The sequence below is a fragment of the Nyctibius grandis genome, chromosome 11 (genome assembly GCF_013368605.1).
Source record: "Nyctibius grandis isolate bNycGra1 chromosome 11, bNycGra1.pri, whole genome shotgun sequence".
NCBI lineage: Eukaryota > Metazoa > Chordata > Aves > Nyctibiiformes > Nyctibiidae > Nyctibius > Nyctibius grandis.
In genome coordinates this window covers 1764141-1780657 of record NC_090668.1, presented here as the reverse complement: position 1 = coordinate 1780657, position 16517 = coordinate 1764141, and the positions used below count along the sequence as shown (strand labels likewise).

The 16517-nt window shown below is 68.1% G+C and overlaps 2 protein-coding genes across 4 annotated transcripts; one reads left to right on the top strand and one right to left on the bottom strand.

Moving 5' to 3' along the window:
* The first annotated feature begins 5081 nt into the window (after window positions 1-5081).
* Window positions 5082-14382, top strand: TARBP2 (TARBP2 subunit of RISC loading complex). Of its 3 annotated transcripts, none has more exons than XM_068410633.1 (9): window positions 5082-5182; window positions 6692-6861; window positions 9329-9434; window positions 10283-10366; window positions 10517-10589; window positions 11835-11952; window positions 12038-12165; window positions 13091-13280; window positions 13944-14382. In XM_068410633.1, the coding sequence occupies exons 1-9, from the start codon at window positions 5130-5132 to the stop codon at window positions 14099-14101; spliced, it is 1080 nt and encodes a 359-aa protein (XP_068266734.1). In that variant the 5' UTR covers window positions 5082-5129; the 3' UTR covers window positions 14102-14382. The 3 variants fall into 3 exon arrangements, with proteins under 3 accessions (XP_068266734.1, XP_068266733.1, XP_068266735.1); XM_068410632.1 differs by having other exon boundaries at window positions 6680-6861; XM_068410634.1 differs by lacking the exon at window positions 10283-10366 and having other exon boundaries at window positions 6680-6861.
* Window positions 14383-14690: 308 nt separating this feature from the next.
* On the bottom strand, window positions 14691-15801 carry NPFF (neuropeptide FF-amide peptide precursor). The gene is made up of 3 exons (XM_068410701.1): window positions 15682-15801; window positions 15416-15531; window positions 14691-14808 (listed from the first exon to the last, which is right to left on the bottom strand). Exons 1-3 carry the CDS (start codon window positions 15799-15801, stop codon window positions 14691-14693), a joined length of 354 nt encoding a protein of 117 aa, XP_068266802.1.
* Between the last annotated feature and the right edge of the window lie 716 nt (window positions 15802-16517).

Here is a 16517-nt window from a genome sequence, read left to right as displayed (position 1 = left end):
ACACAGCAGCATGCAGGGGCGTGCAAGGGCATGCATGAGCGTGCAAGGGTGTGCACAAGCACGTGCGAGCACAGGGCAGCATGCAGGGGCGTGCAAGGGCACGCACGAGCACATGTGAGCACACGTGAGCACACGGCAGCATGCAAGAGCACACGTGTGTGTGCAAGGGTGTACACAAGCGTGCAGGCCCGTGCACAAGCACGTGTGAGCACACGGCAACATGCAGGGGCGTGCAAGGGCATGCATGAGCGTGCAAGCACACACATGAGCGTGCAAGGGCACACACAAGCACATGTGAGCACACGTGAGCACACGGCAGCATGCAAGAGCACACGTGTGCGTGCAAGGGTGCGCACGAGCACACAGGCCTGTGCACAAGCGTGTGCGAGAGAGCGCGGGAGCGTGCAAGGCTGCACACGAGCACGTGTGAGCACACGGCAGCGCGCAGGAGCGTGTACAAGCGTGTTCAAGCGTGCACAAGCGTGTCAGGGCGTGTAAGGCCGTGCACAAGCGTGTCAGGGCGTGCACAAGTGTGCAAACGTGCCTGGGGAAACTGAGGCAGGGCCGGGGGGGGGGGGGGGGGAGGTCACACACCGGGGGGGGGGGGTTGCCATGGCAACGGCGGGGCCGGCGGGTGACGTCATCACTAAGGGGGGGGTGAGTCACGGCGGGGGGCGGGGCGTGACCCCGAGGGACCCGGTGGGGGGGGGGGGGTCGCATGTCGTGACAGAGACACACCCCCACCCCCCCCCCGAGGTGTCGTGTCCCCCCCCCCAGTGGTGACATCACGTCACGCGGTGACGTCATCGCGGTGAGGGATGGAGCCTCCCCCCCCCCCGGGGGAAACTGAGGCAGGAGCAGGGAAAGGGGGGGGGAGGGGGGGGTGTGTCTCTGTCGCGACATGCGACAGCGCCCGCCCTGTGTCGCGACAGAGCGGAGCTGAAGGAGGGGGGGGGGGGGGAGGAGAGAGAGCGCCCCCGCGCCGCCCCAGCCGCCATGGCATGTCGGGACATGGTGCCCTGTCGCGACATGAGGGGGGGGAGGGGGGTGGGCTGTGAGGGACACAGGCGTGTGCGTGGGGGGGGGGGGGCGGCACGCACGTGTGCAAGCGCGTGCACAGGCCTGCGGGGGGGGGCACACGAGTGTGCAAGGGGGTGCACGCGGGGGTGCACGCGCGTGTGCAAGGGGGTGCACGCGCACACGGGGGGGGGGGCGCACGCGGGGGGGGGTGGGGGTGCCCACGCAGGTGCACTGGGGGGGTGCGCACACGCGTGTGCAAGGGGGCGGCACGCTCGTGTGCAAGGGGAGGGGGGTGCCCACGCGTGTGCAAAGCCACGCACAAGCATGTGCGGGGGGGGGCACATACATGCGGGGGGGGGGGGGCACGCACGGGGGGCGACACGCGTGTGCACGCACCTGCAGGCGTTGCACACGCGTGTGCAAGGGGGAGATGCGTGTGCAAGGGGGGACACACGCGTGTGCACGGGGGGGTGCGAGCACATCTGCAGTGGGGGGGGGGGGTCACACGTGTGCCCGGAGCTGCCCACGCGTGTGCACGAGGCGGGGGGGGGCACACGCGTGTGCAAGAGGCCCCTCGTGCCCCCGGTCCCCCCCGGTCCCACCGAGCCCCTCCCGGTGGGGGGGGAGGGGAGGGTGCGGCCCCCCCCCGGGGCCCGGTGTGACGGGGGGGGGGAGGGGTCCGGGGGGGGGAGGGCGCACGTGCCCCTCCCCCCCCCCTCCCGGTCCATCCCCGGTCCTACCCCTCCCCCCCCCCGCCCGGTGCCGCCCCCCCGCCCCCTCCCCCGCCGCTGCTCCCGGTGCCGGTACCTGGGGGGGGGTCCGGGCCCCGCGCCCGGGGGGGGGCGGTGCTGCCGGTGCTGTCGGGGGGTCCCGGTGCTGTCGGGGGGGTCCCGGGGGGGTGATGCAGGTGATGGAGGGGCCGGTACCGGGCCTGGTTGGGGGCCGGGGGCGCGGGGCGGGCGGGGCCGGTACCGGGGCCCGGTGCCGCGGTCAGGGCGAGCGGTGCGGAACGGCCCCGCCCGGCGCTCGGTGAAGCTCCGCCCCCCCCGCCCCGCCCCGGCCCCGCCCGCTCCGGGACCGCCGGCACCGGCACCCGCACACCGGCACCGGGACCCCCGTACCGGGACACCGACACCGGCACCGGGACCTCGAATAGCACCGGGACCCCGATAACGGCACCGGCATCTCTAAACCGGCCCCGGGACCCGCATACCGGGACCCCGAATAGCACCGGGACCCCTATACCGGCACCGGGACCCCAAATAGCACCGGGACCCCGATACCGGCACCGGCACCTCTAAACCGGCCCAGGACCCCCGTACCGGGACCCCGACACCGGCACCGGGACCCCGAATAGCACCGGGACCCCGATAACGGCACCTGGGACCCTTATACCGGCACCGGGACCCCGAATAGCACCGGGACCCCAATACCGGCACCGGCATCTCTAAACCAGCCCCGGGACCGCCGGCACCGGGATCCCCAACAGCAACGAGACCCCCGTAACGGCACTTGGGACCCTTATACCGGCAGCCGGGACCCCCAGCACCACTGGGACCCTCATACCGGCACCCTTATACCGGCACCGGAACCCCTATACGGGCACCGGGACCCCGAATAGCACCGGGACCTCATACCGGCACCCCCATACCGGCACCGGGACCCCGAGTAGCACCGGGACCCCAATACCGGCACCGGCATCTCTAAACCAGCCCCGGGACCGCCGGCACCGGGACCCCCAATAGCACCGGGACCCCCGTAACGGCACTTGGGACCCTTATACCGGCAGCCGGGACCCCCAGCACCACCGGGACCCTCATACCGGCACCCTTATACCGGCACCGGGACCCCTATACGGGCACCGGGACCCCGAATAGCACCGGGACCTCATACCGGCACCCCCATACCGGCACCGGGACCCCGAGTAGCACCGGGACCCCAATACCGGCACCGGCACCTCTAAACCGGCACCCGGGACCCCTATACCGGCACTGGGACCCCGAATTGCACCGGGACCCCTATACCGGCACCCGGGACCCTTATAACGGCACCGGGACCCCCATACCAGCACCGGGACCCCGAATAGCACCGGGACCCCTATACCGGCACCCTTATACAGGCACCGGGACCCCGAATAGCACCGGGACCCCGATACCGGGACCCCGATACCGGGACCCCGATACCGGCACCGGGACCCAATACCGGCACCTCTAAACCGGCACCGGGACCCCCATACCGGGATCCCGAAGAGCACCGGGACCCCGATACCGGCACCGGGACCCCGATAACGGCACCTCTAAACCGGCACCGGGACTCCCCGACCGGCCCCGAGGCCCCGATACCGGCACCGGGACCCCCATACCGGCACCGGCAGCACCGGGACCTCCCCAGCCCCGGGACTGGGACCCCCCGGTAACCGGCCCCGGCACCACACGGGGGCCCCAGTACTCCCAGTCTGAGCGTCCCCCTGTCCCCACTGCTCCCAGTCTGTCCCCAGTGCTCCCAGTCTGAGTGTCCCCCTGTCCCCACTGCTCCCAGTCTGTCCCCAGTGCTCCCAGTCTGAGTGTCCCCCTGTCCCCACCGCTCCCAGTCTGTCCCCAGTGCTCCCAGTCTGAGTGTCCCCCTGTCCCCACTGCTCCCAGTCTGTCCCCAGTGCTCCCAGTCTGTCCCCACTGCTCCCAGTCTGAGTGTCCCCCTGTCCCCACCGCTCCCAGTCTGTCCCCAGTGCTCCCAGTCTGGGTGTCCCTCTGTCCCCAGTGCTCCCAGTCTGTCCCCACTGTTCCCAGTCTGAGTGTCCCCCTGTCCCCACCGCTCCCAGTCTGTCCCCAGTGCTCCCAGTCTGGGTGTCCCTCTGTCCCCACTGCTCCCAGTCTGTCCCCAGTGCTCCCAGTCTGTCCCCACTGTTCCCAGTCTGAGTGTCCCCCTGTCCCCACCACTCCCAGTCTGTCCCCAGTGCTCCCAGTCTGAGTGTCCCCCTGTCCCCACCGCTCCCAGTCTGTCCCCACTGTTCCCAGTCTGAGTGTCCTCCTGTCCCCACCGCTCCCAGTCTGTCCCCACTGTTCCCAGTCTGAGTGTCCTCCTGTCCCCACTGCTCCCAGTCTGTCCCCAGTGCTCCCAGTCTGAGTGTCCCCCTGTCCCCACCGCTCCCAGTCTGTCCCCAGTGCTCCCAGTCTGAGTGTCCCCCTGTCCCCACCGCTCCCAGTCTGTCCCCAGTGCTCCCAGTCTGTCCCCACTGTTCCCAGTCTGTCCCCAGTGCTCCCAGTCTGGGTGTCCCCTTGTCCCCACTGCTCCCAGTCTGTCCCCAGTGCTCCCAGTCTGAGTGTCCCTGTCCCCACTGCTCCCAGTCTGTCCCCAGTACTCCCAGTCTGAGTGTCCCTCTGTCCCCACCGCTCCCAGTCTGTCCCCAGTGCTCCCAGTCTGAGTGTCCCCCTGTCCCCACTGCTCCCAGTCTGTCCCCAGTGCTCCCAGTCTGAGTGTCCCCCTGTCCCCACTGCTCCCAGTCTGTCCCCAGTGCTCCCAGTCTGTCCCCACTGCTCCCAGTCTGAGTGTCCCCCTGTCCCCACTGCTCCCAGTCTGTCCCCACTGCTCCCAGTCTGAGTGTCCCCCTGTCCCCACCGCTCCCAGTCTGTCCCCACTGCTCCCAGTCTGTCCCGAGTGCTCCCAGTCTGAGTGTCCCTCTGTCCCCAGTGCTCCCAGTCTGTCCCCACTGTTCCCAGTCTGAGTGTCCTCCTGTCCCCACTGCTCCCAGTCTGTCCCCAGTACTCCCAGTCTGAGTGTCCCCCTGTCCCCACCGCTCCCAGTCTGTCCCCAGTACTCCCAGTCTGAGTGTCCTTCTGTTCCCAGTGCTCCCAGTCTGTCCCCAGTGCTCCCAGTCTGTCACCCTCTCTCCCCAGTGCTCCCAGTTTGCCGCCAGTCCCCCCAGTTCCCATTGTCCCCTCCCTCCCACCCCGTCCAGGGGACGAAACCGAGGCAGGCCCCGCCCCCCGGGTCCTCCACCTTCCCAGCATCCCCCGCGCCGCCCCCATTTCCCATCGTGCCCCGCGGCCCGGCGGCCCCCCGCAGCGGGCGCCCCCTGGCGGCGCGGGCGGCGGGGCCGGAGCGCGGCGGGGATGAGTGAGGAGGGGGCGGGCGGCGGGGCCAGGCGGAGCGGCGGCTTCCCCAGGTACCGGACACCCCCCACCCCCCCTGGATACCCCCGAAACCGGGACCCCCCCCCGAAACCGGGACACTCCCGCCCCCCCCAACCGGCGGAGAAGGGGGCGGGGGGTGAGGCCTACACCGGGCCCCTTCGGCACCGGGCCTGGGGGACGGGGCCCTCAGGGGTTACAGGCCTGTCCCCGTGTCCCCCACGGTGTGTGGCAGTGCCACCCCTGTCCCCGCGTCCCCACACTGTGTGGTGATACCACCCCTGTCCCCATGTCCCCACGCCATCTGATGATGCCACCTCTGTCCCATGCTACATGTCAGTGCCACCCCTCTCCCTGTGTCCTAATTCAGCGTCGATGCCACCCCTGTCCCCATGTCCCCATGTCATATGGCAGTGCCACCCCTGTCCTCATGTCATATGGCAGTGCCACCCCTCTCCCCATGTCCCACCACTACATGCCAGTACCACCCCTGTCCCCATGTCCCTAAACCATGTGGTGATGCCACCCTGTCCCTGTGTCCTAATTCTGTGTCGATGCCACCCCTGTCCCCACGTCCCCATGTCCTATGGCACTGCCACCCCCATCCCCACATCCCCATGCCGTGTGGCGATGCCACCCCTCTCCCTGTGCCCTAATTCTGCGTCGATGCCACCCCTGTCCCCATGTCCCCATGTCATATGGCAGTGCCACCCCTCTCCCTGTGTCCCACCGCTACATGCCAGTACCACCCCTGTCCCCATGTCCCTAAACCATGTGGTGATGCCACCCTGTCCCTGTGTCCTAATTCTGCGTCGATGCCACCCCTGTCCCCTTGTCCCCATGTCATATGGCAGTGCCACCCCCATCCCCATGCCGTGTGGTAATGCCACCTTTGTCCCCATGTCTCTATGCCGTGTGGTGATGCCACCCCTCTCCCTGTGTCCTAATTCTGCGTCGATGCCACCCCTGTCCCCTTGTCCCCAGGTCTTATGACAGTGCCACCCCTCTCCCTGTGTCCTAATACTGTGTCGATGCCACCCCTATCCCCATGTCCCCATGCCCTGTGTTGATGCCACCTTTGTCCCCACCTCTCTATGCCGTGTGGTGATGCCACCCCCATCCCCTTGTCCCCATGTCATATGGCAGTGCCACCCCTCTCCCTGTCTCCCAGCGCTACATGCCAGTACCACCCCTGTCCCCATGTCCCCAAACCGTGTGGTGATGCCACCCTGTCCCTGTGTCCTAATTCTGCGTCGATGCCACCCCTTGTCCCCTTGTCCCCATGTCGTATGGCAGTACCACTCCCATCCCTGTGTCCTAATTCTGCGTCGATGCCACCCCTGTCCCCTTGTCCCCATGTCCTATGGCAGTGCCACCCCTCTCCCCGTGTCCCCAAACCGTGTGTTGATGCCACCCCTGTCCCCACGCTCCACGTCAGTGCCACCCTCTCCCTGTGCCCTAATTCTACGTCGATGCCCACCCCGTCCCCACGTCCCCAACGCCGTGTGACACCCTCCTCGCCTTGGTGACAGCCCTGTCCCCAGCCTGGAGCAGATGCTGGCCGCCAACCCCGGGAAGACGCCCATCAGCCTCCTGCAGGAATATGGCACTCGCATAGGCAAGACCCCGGGCTACGACCTCCTGAAGGCCGAGGGCCAAGCCCACCAGCCCAACTTCACCTTCCGTGTCACCGTTGGGGACATCAGCTGCACCGGTGGGTCCCCAAAACCCTCTGCCAGGCTGTCCCCCCCCCCCTCCTCAGCACCCCCCCGGCGCGGGGGGTTCCCCCCCGCGCCGGGGGGTGCTGAGGAGGTGGGGGGGGTGACCTGAGGTGGGTTGTGTGGCGGCAGGGGGACAGTGGGGACATGGGGATTGTCCCCAGAGTGGGGGGGAGGATCCTCTGGGATCCCTAAAAAAGTGGGTGCTGGGGGGGGGTCTGCTGGCATCCTGATGGTTGGGACACTCGGGGATCCCTTGGGACCCCAAAAAGTGGGTCCTGGGGAGCGAGGATCCCCTGGGACCCCAAAAATGGGCGTTGTTGTGGGGGATCCCTTGGGATCTTGGTGCCTGGGACACTTGGGGATCCCCTGGGACCCCAAAAATGGGGGTTGTTTGAGGGATCACTTGGGATCCTGATGGTTGGGACACTCGGGGGTCCCTTGGGACCCCCAAAAAGTGGGTCCTGGTGGGGGATCACTTGGAATCCTGTTGGTTGGGACACTCGAGGGTCCCTTGGGATCCCACAAAAAGTGGGTCCTGGGGAGTGAGGATCCCCTGGGACTCCAAAAATATGGTTGTCGTGGGGGATCACTTGGGATCCTGATGGTTGGGACACTTGGGGGTTCCTTGGGACCACAAAAAGTGGGTCCTGGTGGGGGATCACTTGGGATCTTGGTGCCTGGGACACTTGGGGGCACCTTGGGACCCCCAGAAGTGGGTCCTGGTGGGGGATCCACTGGGATCCTGATGGTTGGGACACTCGAGGGTCCCTTGGGACACCCAAAAGTGGGTCCTGGTGGGGGATCACCTGATTGGGACACTCGGGGATCCCTTGGGACCCCAAAAAGTGGGTGCTTGGGGGGATATCCACTGGGATCCTGATGCCTGGGACACTTGGGGGCACCTTGGGATCCCCAAAATGTGGGTCCTGGGGAGCAAGGATCCCCTGGGACCCCAAAAATATGGTTGTCGTGGGGGATCATTTGGGATCCTGATGGTTGGGACACTTGGGGGTCCCTTGGGACCCCAAAAAGTGTGTCCTGGGGGAGGATCTACTGGGATCCTGATGCCTGCGACACTTGGGGGTCCCCTGGGACCCCAAAAAGTGGGTTGTGGTGGGGGATCACTTGGGATCCTGATGCCTGGGACACTTGGGGGTCCCTTGGGACCCCAAAAAGTGGGTCCTGGTGGGGGATCACTTGGAATCCTGTTGGTTGGGACACTCGAGGGTACCTTGGGACCCCCAAAAAGTGGGTCCTGGGGAGCAAGGATCCCCTGGGACCCCAAAATATGGGTTGTCTTGGGGGATCACTTGGGATCCTGTTGGTTGGGACACTTCGGGGTCCCTTGGGACCCCCAAAAGTGGGTCCTGGTGGGGGATCACCTGGTTGGGACGCTCGAGGGTACCTTGGGACCCCCAAAAAGTGGGTCCTGGTGGGGGATCACTTGGGATCCTGATGGTTGGGACACTTGGGGGTCCCTTGGGACACCCAAAAGTGGGTCCTGGGGAGCGAGGATCCCCTGGGACCCCAAAAATGGGGGTTGTTGTGGGGGATCCCTTGGGATCTTGGTGCCTGGGACACTTGTGGATCCCCTGGGACCCCAAAAATGTGGGTTGTCTTGGGGGATCACTTGGGATCCTGATGGTTGGGACACTCGGGGGTCCCTTGGGACCCCCAAAAAGTGGGTCCTGGTGGGGGATCACTTGGAATCCTGTTGGTTGGGACACTCGAGGGTCCCTTGGGATCCCACAAAAAGTGGGTCCTGGGGAGTGAGGATCCCTTGGGACTCCAAAAATATGGTTGTCGTGGGGGATCACTTGGGATCCTGATGGTTGGGACACTTGGGGGTTCCTTGGGACCCCAAAAAGTGGGTCCTGGTGGGGGATCACTTGGGATCCTGATGGTTGGGACGCTCGAGGGTACCTTGGGACCCCCCAAAAAGTGGGTCCTGGGGAGCAAGGATCCCCTGGGACCCCAAAAATGGGTGTTGTCTTAGGGGATCACTTGGGATCCTGATGCTTGGGACACTTGGGGATCCCTTGGGACCCCAAAAGTGGGTTGTGGTGGGGGATCACTTGGGATCCTGATGCCTGGGACACTTGGGGATCCCTTGGGACCTCCAAAAGTGGGTCCTGGTGGGGGATCCACTGGGATCCTGATGGTTGGGACACTCGAGGGTCCCTTGGGACCCCCAAAAGTGGGTCCTGGTGGGGGATCACCTGGTTGGGACACTTGGGGATCCCTTGGGACCCCAAAAGTGGGTCCTGGTGGGGGATCACCCAGGACCCCCGATGCCCAGGACCCTCGGGGACCCCCTGGCACCCTGCTGCTGGGGTTATGGCAGAGGGATCCCCCCACCCAGGACCTTGACCCCTAACCACAGCCCGTGGCCTGCGGGGGGGGCCCTGGGGGGGCACCCTGGGGTCCCCCCCCCACCCACTCAGCCGGCGCCTCCCCCAGGGCAGGGGCCCAGCAAGAAGGCGGCGAAGCACAAAGCGGCGGAGGTGGCCCTGAAGCTGCTGAAAGGGGGGGACATGCTGGAGGCCCCCGCCCCCGAGGAGCCCAGGTGGGGGGGGACGGGGTCCCCGGGGGGGGTGGGGGGGTCAGGGTGGGGGTCAGGGTGGGGTTGGAGGGAGGTGGGGAGGGGGACAAGGGGTGCTGGGTGGACAGGGGAGGGCGTTGAGTGTAGCCAGGAGGTGCTGGGGGGGGAGTTTAGGGTGCTGGGGGGGGGTACCCAGGGGGGTGGGGGTACCCCAGGGGTGCTGGGGGGTGCTTGGGGGGGGTACCCAGGGGGGTGGGGGTACCCCAGGGGTGCTGAGGGGTCTGGGGGGGGGTACCCCGGGGTGCTGGGGGGGTCTGCGGGGGGGGTTGAGGGCATCCAGGGGAGTTTGGGGGTACCCAGGGTGATCGGAGGCATCCCAAGGGATTTGGGGGGGTTTGGGGGGGGGCTGAGGGTACCCAGGTGGGTCTGGGGGTGCCCGGGGGGGGTCTAGGGGTGCCCAAGGGGGGGTCTAGGGGTGCCCGGGGGGGGTCTTAGAGGAGCCAAGGGAACTGGGGGGGCCTGGGGGGGTCCCAAGGGAACTGGGGGGGTCTGGCAGGATTTGGGGCACCCAGGGGGGTGGGGGTGCCCAGGGGTGCTGGGGGGGGGCTGAGGGTACCCAGGTGGGGCTGGGGGTGCCCGGGGGGGGTCTAGGGGTGCACGGGGGGGGGGTTAGGGGAGACAAGAGAATTGGGGATGTCTGGGGGGGCCCAAGGGAACTGGGGGGGCCTGGGGGGATCCAAAGGGAACTGGGGGGACCTGGCACCCAGGGGGCACCCGGGGGGGCGAGGGGGTGCCCGGGGGGTGCCCGGGGGTGCCCGGGGGGCTTGGGGGGGGCCGGCTCGGGCGTTAACATCTCCCCTTTCATCCCCAAGCTCTCCTTTCCCCCCAGAGCCCCCGGCTGAGCTCGGCCCCGTGGCCGCCCCCCCAGCACCCACCGTGCCCCCACCCTCACCCAGGTACCGGTGCCCCCCCCCCAAAGCTCCTGGCACCCCGTTACAGCACCCTGTCTCCCCGCCCCCCAACCTGGGGGTCCTGGTGTGGGGGGGGGGCTCAGAGCTGCCCCCCGCTGTGCCCCACCTCACGCCGTGCCCCCCCCCCCCCCATAGGGGCACCCCCCTGGAGATGAAGGCGCCCGTGGCCCCCCCCCAGTCGGAGTGTAACCCCGTGGGGGCCCTGCAGGTGGGTGCTGGGACAAGAGGGGACGTGTCCCCTCCCTCCCCGGTGACCGTCCCCGTTTTGGGGGGGGGCTGTGCCCCCTTGGGGCTGCCTGTCCCCAGCACGGGGTGGGGGGGGCTCTTGCCCCTTTTGGGGACAATTATCCCCGTTTTGGGGACAGTTATCCCTGTTTTGGGGATGGTTATCCGCATTTTGGGGGTGATTATCCTCATTTTGGGGACAGTTATTCCCATTTCAGGGATGGTTATCCCTGTTTTGGGGACAGTGGGCCCATTTTGGGGACAGTTATCCCCATTTTGGGGACAGTTATCCCAGTTTCAGGGATATTTATCCCCATTTTGGGGCCAATTATCCTCATTTTGGGGACAGTGGGCCCATTTTGGGGACAGTTACCCCCATTTTGGGGACAGTTACCCCCATTTTGGGGACTTACCCCCATTTTGGGGACAGTTATCCCTGTTTTGAGGATGGTGGACCCGTTTTGGGGACAGTTATCCCCGTTTTGGGGACAGTTACCCCCATTTTGGGGACAGTTACCCCCATTTTGGGGACTTACCCCCATTTTGGGGACAGTTATCCCTGTTTTGAGGATGGTGGACCCGTTTTGGGGACAGTTATCCCCGTTTTGGGGACAGTTATCCCTGTTTTGGGGACAGTTACCCCTGTTTTGGGGGTGATTATCTCTATTTTGGGGACAATTATCCCCATTTTTGGGACTTACCCCCATTTTGGGGACAGTTATCCCTGTTTTGAGGATGGTGGACCCGTTTTGGGGACAGTTATTCCCATTTCAGGAATGGTTATTCCTGTTTTGGGGACAGTTACCCCTGTTTTGAGGATGGTGGACCCATTTTGGGGACAGTTACCCCCATTTTGGGGACAGTTACCCCCGTTTTGGGGACAGTTACCCCCATTTCAGGGACGTTTATCCCCATTTTGGGGACAGTTACCCCCATTTTGGGGACGATTATCCTCATTTTGGGGACAGTGGGCCCATTTTGGGGACAGTTATCCCCATTTCAGGGATGTTTATCCTCATTTTGGGACTGATTATCCTCATTTTGGGGACAATTATCCCCATTTTGGTGACAGCGGGCCCATTTTGGGGCTGCCCCTGCCCATTTCAGGGCTGGCCCTGCCCGTTTCGGTGCCAGCAGCTCCTTCCTGGGGGCACCTCTCCCCATTCCGGGGGGAGTGGCCACGTCCCTGCCCTCCTCTGCCCCCTGCCCTCGTGTCCCCTGTCCCCAGGAGCTGGTGGTGCAGAAGGGCTGGCGCCTGCCCGAGTACACGGTGACGCAGGAGTCGGGGCCGGCGCATCGCAAGGAGTTCACCATGACGTGCCGCGTGGAGCGCTTCGTGGAGATCGGTGGGGGGCCTGGGCACCCCGGGGGGCATGGAGGGGGCACAGCGGGGTGCCAGGCTCCACCCTGGTGTCCCTCGTCCCCCCGCAGGCAGCGGCACCTCCAAGAAGCTGGCGAAGCGCAACGCGGCCGCCAAGATGCTGGTGCGGATCCACAACGTGCCCATGGAGCCGCGGGAGGGCAGTGAGGCCGAGGGCGAGGAGGACCAGTTCGCCATGGTAGCGGGCAGCGAGGGGTTAACGGGGGACACGGGCACCCTGAGGGGTTAACGAGGGGGACACGGGCACCCTGAGGGCACCCCGAGGGATTAATGGGGGGGACACGGGCACCCTGAGGGGTTAACGGGGGACACGGGCACCCCAAAGGGTTAATGGGGGGGACATGGGCACCCTGAGGGGTTAATGGGGGATACGGGCACCCCAAAGGGTTAACGGGGGGGACATGGGCACCCTGAGGGGTTAATGGGGGACATGGGCACCCTGAGGGTACCCTGAAGGGTTAACAGGGGACACGGGCACCCTGAGGGCACCCCAAAGGGTTAACGGGGGGGGACATGAGCACCCTGAGGGGTTAATGGGGGACACGAGCACCCTGAGAGCACCCCAAAGGGTTAACGGGGGGGACATGGGCACCCTCAGGGCACCCCAAAGGGTTAACAGGGGACATGGGCACCCTCAGGGCACCCCGAGGGATTAATGGGGGGGACACGGGCACCCTGAGGGGTTAACAGGGCACACGGGCACCCCAAAGGGTTAACGGGGGGGACATGGGCACCCTGAGGGGTTAATGGGGGGGACACGGGCACCCCAAGGTCACCCCAAGGGGTTAAGGGGGGGGACATGAGCACCCTGAGGGCACCCTGAAGGGTTAATGGGTGGGACATGGGCACCCTGAGGGGTTAATGGGGGACATGAGCACCCTGAGGGGTTAACAGGGGACACGGGCACCCTGAGGGCACCCTGGGTGGGGGTCCCTATAGTCCCTGAGCCTCTGTGTCCCCGTGGGGGGGTCTGGAGGTCCCTGAGCCATCGTGGGTGTCCCTTGGGTGTCCCCGCGTGGGTCTCTGGGTGCCCCCCGAGCCCCCCTACCCCCGTGGCGGGGTTGGGGACGGTCCCCAGCACCCTGTGTCCCCCCCCCCCCAAGGCGGGTCCCCGGCTGGAGGGGCTGCGGGGCCGCGCCCCGGGGTGCACCTGGGACTCGCTGCGCAACTCGGCGGGCGAGAAGATGGTGCAGCTGCGGAGCCACCCGGTGTCACCCGCGGGCGCGGGCGCCTGCGCCCTCCTGCAGGAGCTCTCCGAGGAGCAGAGCTTCGCCATCAGCTACCTCGACATCGGTGAGGGGCCCCGGCACCCCCCACCCATGGGTGCCCCAGCGCCCACCACCCCATGGGTGCCCCAGCCCGGGCTTGGGGGGGGGTTGGGGGGGGTTTGAGGTGATGGTGGCTTGTCCCTGTGACCCCACACTGAGGTGGGTGCCCCAACCTGGGCTTGGGGGGGTGGGGGGGGGCTGTGGGGGGTTTGGGGTGACAGTGGCCTGTCCCCCGTGTCCCCCCCTGTCCCCACGCAGACCAATGTGGGTGCCTCAACCTGGGCTTGGGGGGGTGGTTTGGGGTGACGGTGGCCTGTCCCCATGTCCCCATGCTGAGGTGGGTGCCCCAATATGGGCTCAGGGTGGGGGTTGTGGGGGGGGTTTGGGTGATGGTGGCCTGTCCCCGTGTCCCCTCCTGCCCCCATGCTGAGGTGGGTGCCCCAACCCGGGCTTGGGGGGGGGTCTTGTGGGGGAGTTTGGGGTGACAGTGGCCTGTCCCCATGTCCCCCCCTGTCCCCACGCTGAGGCGGGTGCCCCAGCCCGGGCTCAGGGGGGTTTGGGGTGACGGTGGCCTGTCCCCATGTCCCCATGCTGAGGTGGGTGCCCCAATATGGGCTCAGGGTGGGGGTTTGGGGGGGTTTGGGGTGACAGTGGCCTGTCCCCATGTCCCCCCCGTGTCCCCCCCCAGACACACTCAGCCTCAGCGGGCTGCACCAGTGCCTGGTGGAGCTGTCGACGCAGCCGGCGGCCGTGTGCCACGGTGCCGCCCCCTCCCGCGACGCCGCCCGCGCCCAGGCCGCCCGCAACGCCCTGCAGTACCTGCGCATCATGGCGGGGGGCAAGTGAGACCCCCCCCTCACCCCCCCACCCACCGGCACCCACCGGCACCCACCAACTGACACATGGACCCACTGGTGGACACCCAGACCCCCACGGACACCCCGTGGGCACCCAGACCTACTGGATGGACGGACAGACGGACACACAGACCCCCCACCCCCCCCCCGACAGAGCCCACCCAGCCCTCAGGGCGCGGGGGCACCCTCTGTCCTGGCCCCCCCACCCTGGGGAGTGAGGAGGGTCCCCGATGCCAACCAGCCCCCAGGAATAAAGCTGGGGGGTTGTGAGCTCCGGCGTTGGTGCCTTTTTGGGGGGGGGTGAGGGGGCAATTGGGGGGCAGAAAGGGGGCAGAAAGGGGGGGGGGGCAGTTGGGGGTGTTGGTGGGCAGAAAGGGGGCAGGTTTTCACCCCCCCAAGTCCTCCAGGGGCAAAACCAGAGCGAGCACCCAGGGGTGGGTGGCACCGGTTTATTGGGTGATGGACGGAGCCAGGGACGGACGCACGGACGGCTGCGGGACAGGCGGCTCCGGGGACGGCTGGTGGGACAGACGGATGGCGGGACAGACGGACGGACGGCTCCCGGGACAGACGGACGCTCAGCGGCGGCGGCCGAAGCGCTGGGGTGTCGCCATGGTCCAGAATGGGGCGGCCGGAGGGTCCCAACTGCGGGGGCTGAGCCGGGCCTGGGCCCCCCCCTGCGGCCCCCACCCGAACCTGGCGGGGGGACATGGGGCTGGTGACAGCCGGGGACAGACAGACAGACAGACAGACGGGGATGGATGGGGACGGACAGACGGACGGGGATGGATGGACAAGGGTGGGCAGGCACAGATGGATGGGGACGGACAGAGGGACAAAAGGGGACGGGGGGACCCAGAGGGACAGGAGGGGACGGACAAACGGACGGGGACGATGGGGACAGACAGACGGAAGGGGACCGACGCGGTGCCACGGATGGATGGATGGGGACAGCGGGATGGGGACAGACGGAGGGACACGGGCAGCCGGGGACAGACACACGGGACGTTCCTGGACCGACGGACACCGACGGGGATGCCCGTCCCCACCCCGACCACCCGCTTGTCCCCTCCGGGTGGCCCCAAACCCCCCCGGCTCCTTCCCCACCCCCGGGGTCCCCCCGATGTCCCCAAACTCCCGGGTCCCTCCCCGGCCCCGACGGTCCCGCAGCACCTCGGTCTCCCCCGGCCCCCCGGTGCCCCCAGACCTCCCCGGTGCCCCCGGGCCCCCCCCCGGTGCCCCCAGACCCCCTCGGTGCCCCCAGACCCTCCCTCTCGCCCCCCCGGGGGAGGTCCCCGCTCACCTCTGGGGCTGGCGGGGGGGCCCGGGGCTGTGCCCGGGACGCTGCAGGGACCGGAGCAACGCGCCCAGGACGGCGGCGGCGGCGGCGGCGGGGGGCGGCCCCGGGGGGGCGGCGGCCTGGGGAGGGGTCAGACGGGACGGGGGGGTCACGGCAGCCCCGGGGGGGCCCCTGCAGCCCCCCGGAACCGAGCAGCCCGTTGTCCCGTCCCGGGCGCATCCCGCTCCCCCCCTCCCCGCCCCGACGGCGCGGCCCGGCTCGGGGCTCACCGGGACCGGGCGGGGGTCGGGGCCGAGGCCGGGGTCGGGGTCGGGGGCCCCGGGGCAGCAGCGGGCGGCGCGGGGGGTCCCCGCCAGCAGCAGCAGCAGCAGCAGAAGCGGCTCCGCCATCGCCCCCCGCCACCCGCCGCCGCCGCCTCTTATAGCCGGGCCGGGCCGGGAGGGTCCCGGGGGAGCGGGAGATGGCGGGGATCAATCCTGACGCCCCCTCCGCCCCCCCGCCGCTAATGAAACCCATTTACCAGCCGCGACAGCCGCCCCCCGGGGACAGACGGACCGACGGCACCCCCCCCCCACCCTGCCCGGGACCCTCAACCGGGGCCACCCACCCCGTCCATCCCCGGGACCCCCCCGTCCTGGACCGGGACTCCCCGAAACCGGGACCCCCCCCCACCCCCCACCCCAGATCCCCCTATCCCGGACCAGCACCCCCTGAGCCAGGGACCCCTCCCCGTCACCGGGACCCCCCGGCCCGCACCGGGACCCCCCCCCCCCCCGTCCCCGGGACCCACCCGCCCGCACCGTGACCCCCCGGACCTCACCGGGTCCCCTCCCCGTCCCCGGGACCCCCCCCCCCAGCCGCACCGGGACCTCCCGGTCCCCACCGGGACCCCCTCGTCCCCCGCACCCCCCCCCCCGCGCCGCTTTCTCTGCCGCTCGTTGCCGCCGCCCCGTGGCCGCTCCGCGCTCCTGCAGCCCCGACGGGGCAGCCCCGGCCCCGCCGCTCCCCGGGACCCCCCCGCTGGGTTTCACCCGCTCCCTCCGACCCAAAACCGGCTGAAATCGCCCCAAAGGGTGTCCCAGGTCACTGCGGCGTCCCCGTGTCC

Excerpts from the sequence above, each read along its gene's own strand:
- TARBP2 (XM_068410632.1), top strand. The coding sequence starts at position 5,130 with ATGAGTGAGGAGGGGGCGGGCGGCGGGGCCAGGCGGAGCGGCGGCTTC. Across the intron at positions 6,862-9,328 it reads TGGGGACATCAGCTGCACCG|GGCAGGGGCCCAGCAAGAAG; the intron begins GTGGGTCCCCAA and ends CGCCTCCCCCAG. Across the intron at positions 13,281-13,943 it reads CATCAGCTACCTCGACATCG|ACACACTCAGCCTCAGCGGG; the intron begins GTGAGGGGCCCC and ends GTCCCCCCCCAG.
- NPFF (XM_068410701.1), bottom strand. The coding sequence starts at position 15,801 with ATGGCGGAGCCGCTTCTGCTGCTGCTGCTGCTGCTGGCGGGGACCCCC. Across the intron at positions 15,532-15,681 it reads CCGACCCCCGCCCGGTCCCG|GCCGCCGCCCCCCCGGGGCC; the intron begins GTGAGCCCCGAG and ends ACCCCTCCCCAG. Across the intron at positions 14,809-15,415 it reads CCCCCCCGCCAGCCCCAGAG|GTTCGGGTGGGGGCCGCAGG; the intron begins GTGAGCGGGGAC and ends TCCCCCCGCCAG.